Source organism: Microtus ochrogaster, chromosome 5 (genome assembly GCF_000317375.1).
Source record: "Microtus ochrogaster isolate Prairie Vole_2 chromosome 5, MicOch1.0, whole genome shotgun sequence".
NCBI classification, from domain to species: Eukaryota; Metazoa; Chordata; class Mammalia; order Rodentia; family Cricetidae; genus Microtus; species Microtus ochrogaster.
The window spans coordinates 39,834,090-39,842,861 of NC_022012.1; the positions used below are offsets into that span (position 1 = coordinate 39,834,090).

General features: G+C 42.5%; 1 protein-coding gene across 4 annotated transcripts in view; it reads right to left on the minus strand.

The window, feature by feature from the left end:
* Rnf214 (ring finger protein 214) overlaps positions 1 to 8,772 on the minus strand; it is a 39,205-nt gene that overhangs the window by 24,994 nt on the left and 5,439 nt on the right. For 2 of the 4 annotated variants that reach the window (XM_005347241.3, XM_005347240.3), the window contains 3 exons: positions 7,362 to 7,872; positions 6,526 to 6,585; positions 779 to 919 (listed from right to left, as the gene is read on the minus strand). In XM_005347241.3, the coding sequence (XP_005347298.1) occupies positions 779 to 919; positions 6,526 to 6,585; positions 7,362 to 7,872 (712 nt within the window). The remainder of the gene's footprint in view (positions 1 to 778; positions 920 to 6,525; positions 6,586 to 7,361; positions 7,873 to 8,772) is intronic. The other 2 variants (XM_005347243.3, XM_005347242.3) reach the window with 1 other exon arrangement.

The window sequence follows — 8,772 nt, forward strand, 5'->3', positions numbered from 1 at the left end:
AGAAAGAAAAAAAGTGTGCTGTGTCCCTAAAGAAAGAAAAAATGTGTGCTGTGTCCCTAAAGAAGGAATTAGAGGTAGTTAGAGTTATAGGCAGTGTTGGGCTACCTGACGTGGGTGTTTGGAACCAAACATAGGTCTTCTCAAGAACAGTAAGCACTTTTAACTGATAAGTCATTTCTCCAGTCCTAGTTTTACTATTATTTGATAAGCCTGCTATGGTGTTCTATAACTGCAATCCCAATATATGAAGAGTAAGGCAAAAAGATCTTGAGTTTAATGTTAGCCTGGGTTACAAAGAGACCATAGTCTCAAAAATAAACCAAACCCAAGAAATACTGACTTTCCTTCTGTTGACTCAGAAACATTTAACATTTAAACTGTTACTTTACTCATTATATGTATGCAGAAGCACATAATATATATGCATACAGACATACATACTTTTTTTGGAGGGGGTGAATTTTTTGGAGATACTGCCTCACTATATCAGCTTGCTATACAGATAGACCAGGCTGCCCTCAAACTCACAGATCTCCACCTACATCTGCTTTCAGAGTGCTGGAATTAAAGGCATATGTCATCACTCATAGCTGTAAATATGTAATTTTAAATCTAGATTCTGTTTATGAGAGAAGATACACAATAATTATATGAGTTGCAATTTCTTTTCCTTCCTTTCTCTTTTGTGATTCTGGGACTTGAACCAGGTTGCTGAGTATGCTAGGCAAGCACTCTACCACTGAGGTAATTCTCTCAAATGTCAGTATGGGCGGACTACCTGGTGATTCTTCATTTCTTCTTCTCTCCTTTGCTGAAGCTGCTTTAATTGCACTTGGAGCTGATTCTCCACCTGCCTCTGCTTGTCCAGGACTTCTTGGTAGCGCTCCTTCAACAGGGTTCTCTCTGTCATCATTTTGTCCTATTAAGAGCAACAGAAGTTTCTTTCTCATTTGAATCACAAGAAACTCTCAGCAGTTTTGTTTTTTTGCTTGTTCATTTGAGAAAGGGGTCTTACATAGCTCAAGCTAGCCGCCATCTTGGTATAGTGCTGAAGATGCTGTTCAACTTCTGATCCTCCCACCTCCATCTCACATGTACTGCAATTACAGACCACACCTAGTTTATGCTGTACTAGGGACTGAACCCAGGGCTTCCTGCATGACGGGCAAGTACTTGATCAACTGAACTGTATCCCTGATCTGTATCTGAGATGCGCCACACTGTCTAATACAATAGCTAATATCTGTATGTGGTCAAGTTACTTCAAGTTAATCAAACATGACAAAACAGAAACACCCAGACCCTCAGGAGCCTAGACACATTTCAAGAACTCAAAACTAATAAATAAAATGAAAACAATTTTATTTATTATCATTGTGAGTGTATAGGTATAGGATAAATATGTGGGTATAGTATACATGTGTTATAGCATGTTTGTGGAAGTCAGAGGACAACTTTGTGGAGCTGGCTCTCTTTCCAGCTTTTAAAAGCTATTTGTTTGTTTGTTTATTTATTTATTTATTTATTTTGGTTTTTTTGAGACAGGGTTTCCCAGTAGCTATGGAGAACTCACAGCCTGCCTCTGCCTCCCAAGTCCTGGGATTAAAGGTGTGTGCCATCACAACCAAGCAAAAGATTGTTCTTTTAGATTTATTTATTTTATGCATATGAATGTTTTGCCTACATGTATATATGTACATTCTGTGCTCGGTGCTTAAAGAGATAAGAAGACATTAGACCCCCTAGAGTTAGGATTAATGATTGTGAGCCATCATATAGGTCCTGGGAACCAAACTCAGGTCCTCTACAAAAGCAATTGTTTTTATTTTTAATTGCATATGTGTTGATACGCATGTAAGTGCAAATGCCCAGGGAGGCTAGAGATGTTAGATCTGTTGGCAGTGTAGTTATAGAAGACTAAGAGCCATCTAATGTGGGTGCTAGAAGCTAAACTCAGGTGCTTTAGAAGAGCAGTAGGTGCTTTAATTGCTAAGCAGTTTTTCCAGTCTGCCCCCCCCCCCCATTCCACTCTTACATGAGCTCTGGGGATGGAACTCACTCAGGTCATCAGGCTTAAACAGCAAGCACTTTTACCTACTAAGCCATCTCAATAGCCTAAGGAGGCTATTTTAACAGACAAATATCTCCTACCTAAAATTCTATTATTTTGGGGGGCTTTTTGTATTGTTTTTCTTTTTTCTTGAGATATGGTCTTTGCAACCAACTGGTCTTGAAATCAAAATGCAGCCAAGACTGGCCTTAAACTTCTGATCCTCCTCCTCCAACTTCCCAAGTGCCTAGAGTTTAGAAATCAATAACTCTTCCATCGCCACCCTTGCTCATCATCCTCCCCCCCTTTTAGACAAAACTTGACAAACAACAAATAACTGCCAAAGCAAGACCCTGTCTCAAAACACAAATATGGGTTAGGGCTGTAATTCAGTTGGCAAAATGCTTGACTGGCATGCACAAAACCCAGGGCTAAATCCCCAGAACCAAAGAAAACCAGGCCTGGTGGTGGCAGATAGATAATGGCTGGCACTCAGAAGGGAGAGGCAAGAAGACAGTTTGAGGCCAGCCTAGGTAAGATAAGACCCTTTATCCAACATAAAAATAAATAAAACTCCTCACACCAATCAGTCTGGTGGCACCCACCTGTTAACTCAGCACTTACGAGGCTGAGTGGAAGGATTATAGCTTCAAGGACAGCCTGAGCTACACAATGAGATTTCATCTACAAAACAACAAAACAAACCACTACAAAGAGACAAAATGGAAAATACATTAAGTAAGGAATATATCTGAAAAAGAATTGATAGAGTGACAGAAGCTTAACATTGTAACAAGATTACTAGAATGTAAGACTGAATGACTCAACCCCAGTATACCATGAACTAATTATAGCATACCCAAACTATTTTATGTGGTATGCAGAGACAGCTTTTTGGGGCAGCAAGGCTGGCCTCAAACTCACTACACAGCTGAGGCTGGCCTTGAACTCTTGATCTTCTTGCCTTTACTTCCTGAGATTATACTCATGAACCCCTATTTCCAGAAAGGATCAGCTTTTAAAGAAACAATGGGGCCAGACTTGATATATGCCTTTTATTGCCATCACTTGGGAGGCAGAAACAGGGGGGATCTCTTCAACTTTAAGGCCAGCCTGGTCTATATATTGAGTTCTAGGCTAGCCGTAGTGAGACTCTATGTACTGGCTGGTTTTGTGCATCAACTTGACCCAAGCTAGAGTCATCAGAGAGGAAGGAGCCTCAGCAGAAAATGCTTCCATGAGACCCAGCTATAAGGCATTTTCTCAATCTGTGATCAATGGGAGAGGGCCCAGCTCATGGTGGGTAGTATCTTTCTAACAAAAGTAGGCCAAGCAAGCCACGTAGGGCCAGCCAGTAAAAAGCACTTCTTCATGGTCTCTGCATCAGCTGCCTCCAGGATCCTACCCTGTTTCTGTTCTGACTTCCTTCTGTGATGAACAGCAAGTGGAAGTGTAAGCTACATAAACCCTTTCCTCCCCAAAACTTGCTTTCTGGTCATGGTATTTTGTTGCAGCAATAGAAATGCTGACTAAGGCAAACTGGTATCATTGTAGTGGGATACTGCTATGACAGATCTGACTGTTTTGGTGAGGACTGTGGAAGGACTTTGGAACTATAGGCTAGAAGAGCCATTGAGTGTTAAGAACTCTGTGGGATGTTCTGTGGGGAGTTGAAAGATCAGAAGATGGAGGCCTGTCTTATGAACTTTCAGAAGGAAGTTTAAAGGTTCAATCAGGATCATTTTATTTTGAATGAAGATTTTTGTGGCTCTGGTTAGCTGGGGCTGAAAAATCAGCAGTAAGTGATTAACAAGATACCAGAACTACTAAAGCAAAACTGTTTTCCTGGGGCGCTTGATGCTGGTCAGATGGAGCTAAGAAATTAGTGGTGATTAAGAAGAGACCAGCATCACTGAGGTGAACTTCTGGGAAGTGTTTTCTGAGAGCATAGAGAAGCTGTGTTCCAGTGTGTTGTACCTCATGCTGGCAGCCGGACTTGGTAATATATGAGTCACCAAGAGGCACTGGTTTTGAAAGCATGAAGGGGTGGGTCATGGAGAGCAGCTGAGGCATGGCATTGAGAAAGACTAGGAGAGGCCACTGGTGAAAGTGCAGCCTAGCTGCAGCAGAAGACCCATGTTTGGGAGCTGTCAGTGCCATGGGACAACAACAACCAAGAACAGCAGCAGCAGTGGAGCAGCCACCAGAGCCTAGAAGACAAGCTGTGTGCTGCAGAGAACAGAGCCAGAGAAGTGACCCAGGCCCTTAGGAGGAGTTCAGAAGATCTTGAGTAGTCCCAGCCACTGGACAGCTCGAATTTGGTTTTGATTTGATTATGACTGTGCCCTGATTTTTATACCCCTTTTATAGAAAGAATTTTACTGACGTCCACAGTTCAAAGACCGAATTTTTAAAAGACATTGGATTTTAAGAGGTTGGCTATTTTAAAGGGACTGAAATTTTTGTGTTTGAATTTGTAAAGACTGGGACATTTAAAGTTACTTTCTGTTTGTTTGTTTTTGTTTTGTTTTGAGATAGGTATTCTCTGTGTAGCTTTGGGGACTACTTTCCTGGCACTCGCTCTGTAGACCAGGCTGGCCTCGAACTCTGTTACTTATGTTTTTAATGTGAGATCTTGAGGATGAATAAGAAAGGAAGGTTGTGGATTAATAGTGATGAGTTTGTGTGTCAATCTGACCAGAGGTCAGTTTACTGGTTGGTTTTGTGGGTCAACTTGACACAAGTTAGAGCCATTAGGGGAAAGAGCCTCAGCTGAGGAAATGCCTCCAGGAGATCTAGCTGTAAAGCTGTAGGAGGGTCTAGGCCATTGTGGGTGGTGCCTTCCCCAGGCAGGTGGGCCTAGGTTCTATAAGGAAGCAAGCCAGTAGGGAGCACCCTTACATGGTCTCTGTATCAGCTCCTGCCTCCAGGATCATGACTTCCTTCAGAAATGAACAACAATGTGGAAGTGTAAACCTAATACATTCCTCCACAAAGCTTGCTTTTTTTGGTCATGGTGTTTTGTTGAGGCAATATAAACCTTAACTAAGACACTCTATCTCCAAAATTAAATAAATAAAAATTAATTTTAAAAAGCTAAAGAAAAAAAAGGCAGGCAGTAGTGGTGCATGCCTTTAATCCCAGCACTTGGGAGGCAGAGGCAAGCGGATCTCAGTAAGTCTGAAGCCAGCCTGATCTACAAAGTTCCAGGACACCCAAGACTGTTACACAGAGAAACCCTGCCCTGAAAAAAACAATAGATAAACAAACAAACAAACAAATAAATAAGGAGTGTATCAGGGTAAGAGTAAAATTACCACAGGAAGAAAAGAATACTGCTAGGAACATGGGGATGCTTCATCTGGAAAGATTTAAACTTGAGACTTAAGAATGAGCATCAAGCTAGCTGTAGTGGCATACACTTTAACCTCAGCCCTCAGGAGGAAGAGGCAGACCAGTCTCTGAGTTCAATGCCAGCCTGGCCTAAAAGAGGTCCAGGCTAATCAAAACCACATAGTGAGATCCTATTTCAAAAACAAAAGAAAATGCCTTACATTAAAATCTTCACAGCACCCGGGTGGTGATGGCATGCCCCTTTAAGCACAGCACTAAGGGGTGGGGAGTAGGGACAGACAGACTTGACAAAAAGCTTCACAGTTCTTGGGAAATGAAAGCAGGAAAATATAGGAGCTAAAAGTCACCCCCCCCATTGTGAATCCAAGGTCAGCCCCAGGCTATATGAGACCCTGTTTCAAACAAAACAAATCACGTGTGGTGGCTCACTCAATACTTCCAGCAATCCTGGTGGCTCACTCCAATAATAGAGGACTGCTATGAGTTCAAGGCTAGCCTGGCTACAGAACAAGACCCTTTGTCAAAACACAAAAAGTGATGGCTATAATGGTACAAACTTCTAATCCCAGTATTCAGGAGGCAATACTGAAATTCTGAAACCAACCATGGCTACAACAATGACACCCTTTCTCAAAAAATACAAATAAAGGGCTGGAGAGATGGCTCAGAGGTTAAGAGCATTGCCTGCTCTTCCAAAGGTCCTGAGTTCAATTCCCAGCAACCATATGGTGGCTCACAACCACCTGTAATGAGGTCTGGTGCCCTCTTCTGGCCTGCAGGCATACAACAGACAGAAATTGTATACATAATAAACAAATAAATATATAAAAAAATACAAATAAAGGACATTTTAAACTACATGTAGAGAGTAGAAAATAGAAAACAAGTTCTATCACCAAATCCAAACAAGTAATGTAGCAAGAACTGCAGAGGTCCTGTCCTCCCTTCAGAGCAGGACTGGCATAAAAGATATTGCTGAAATGTAACAGGCTGGGTGAGGCAGTCCATTCCCATTGTCGGGATTGAATAAGGATGTGTGCTTTTCCCAACCAAGGTGACAATGCTCACATCCTGTGTTCCGATTGCTTTATGTGACAATGAAGTTTTAGGTACACACTTACCAGATTCTTTTCAATATCTTGATCTGTGTTTACCTCTGAATCTGCTGTCTTAAAGTCAGTCTATAAAAAATAAATAAAAATAAAAATTATATTCAAGACTTTAAGTCACTTTAACACAATCAGAGTTAGTTATTCTAGACCTTTCACCTAGAAACCACCACCAAAGAACAAAGCAGCAATACAGTCCTGGGAAACAGACACCACCATCCAATACAATCTTTCCCCACAAAATGGTCTAACATCTGCCTAAGAGAAAGCCATAAACCTAAGGGAATAACTGCCTCCTGAAATCTATTTTCTTCCCACAACAAAGCACCAGAAAGCAGGAATCACTGTACTTCTTGATGTAGACCAGACAATTAGCAAGGACTCCTAATGTAAGGACAGAGGTGAAAAGTATGAGTGCTAGCCAAGCAGCAGAGCACACACCTTTAATCCCAGCATGTGGGAGGCAGAGGCAGAGGCAGAAAGATCTCTGAGTTTGAGCCTGCCTGGTCTACAGAGTGAGTCCAGGATAGCTAGGGATACACAGAGAAACCCTGTCTTGGGGGGTAGGGGGAAAAAAAGGAGACGTATAAATGCTAAGGATCTACACCAATCAAGTTTTCATCCAAAGAAATTACATGGAGGTCATAATAGTTGCTACATGCTATATAATTAGACACTGACTTTCTTGTTTCTGGAACAGCAGAATGAAGGCACTGCATAACACTATATGCAAACAGTATGATGACTGCTTGCAAAAAAAACGGCACAGCGCAGTTCACCACATAAGAAATGGCTCCTACCCTCACCTCCCCCAATTCCATTTTAGTAGTAGAAACTTGATACTTGACCTGTACAGCAATGTTCTGAGAAAGCTTCAGGGAAGAGCTATCCTGATCATCATCCTGATCCACTCTGACTCCTTCAACCCCATTTGCAGGAGGCACTACAGGTCGGAAATCCAAGCCTGCGTCCCTGCTACCTTCCTTTAGGATGGAGGCTGGTGGGGCTTTCTCTTCAGAGCAATTCTTGGAGGCAAGTTGTTTTGAGTGGCACCCTGCCTTAAGAGACCGAGTGACTGGATGGAGGCTCTCCCGGAGGCTTGTGTCCCCCTCCTCTCCTGCTGGGCCGGTCAAGTCCTTCAAATCAGACTGAGACCCACTGCCAGAAAGACAAAGGGCTGTGGCTACCAAGTTTTCTCCTAAAACCTCCTGGTGCGCTGCTGAAGCATCACTTGCTGATGAACCAGGATTCTGCTCTGGGTGTTCCAAATGAGCATTTCTGTTACTCTCCTTGGTTACCATTTGGCTACTTACACTCGGTGGAGACGAGTTCTTCAGTTTCTGGGCAGAGTCTTTGGGGCTATAAAAAAAAAAAATCTAGGATAAGATTGTAGCTCAGTAAGCCGGGCGATGGTGGCGCACGCCTTTAATCCCAGCACTCGGGAGGCAGAGGCAGGCAGATCTCTGTGAGTTCGAGACCAGCCTGGTCTACAGAGCTAGTTCCAGGACAGGCTCCAAAGCCACAGAGAAACCCTGTCTCGAAAAACCAAAAAAAAAAAAAAAAGATTGTAGCTCAGTGGTATGTCATCTGACTAGCATGCCTTAGACCCTGGATTCTATCCCTAGCACAAAAAAAAAAAGAAAGAAAAGAAAGAAAGAAAGAAAGAAAGAAAGAAAGAAAGAAAGAAAAAGAAAATTTCTCTTCATCCAACATTTGGAAGATTAAATATGATACTTTCTTTTTCAGTGCTTGAGATCAAACCTAGAGCCTCACACATGCTGGATAATGTTCAACCACTTAGCCACATCCCACACAGTCACTAGAACAAAACTAGAACCTATAAACCCTCTCCATCATCAGAACAAACTAGTTTTTAATCTAACAATTTCTACCCCATATATAGATAGTCCAGCCTGGTGGGCGGGGGTGGAGCCAATGTCATGAAAAAAATCTAGGGACTAGGGCAATGGCACGGTGGGTAAAGAATGCTTTCTGTGAAAGCACAAGGGACTGAGCCTGGATCCCCATCCCCTACATAAAAGCCACATATGACTGTTCATGCCCTTGTCACCCCAGTACTGGTGGGGGACAGAGACAGGAGGATGCTTGGGCCTTGCTGGAACACAACCTAGTTTAGTGAGAGACCCTGTCTGAAAAGAAAACTGTAGTGAGTAATACCACAGGTGAACACACTCGAAGAAGAAGAAGAAGAAGAGGAGGAGGAGGAGGAAGAGGAGGAGGAGGAGAAGAGGAAGAGGA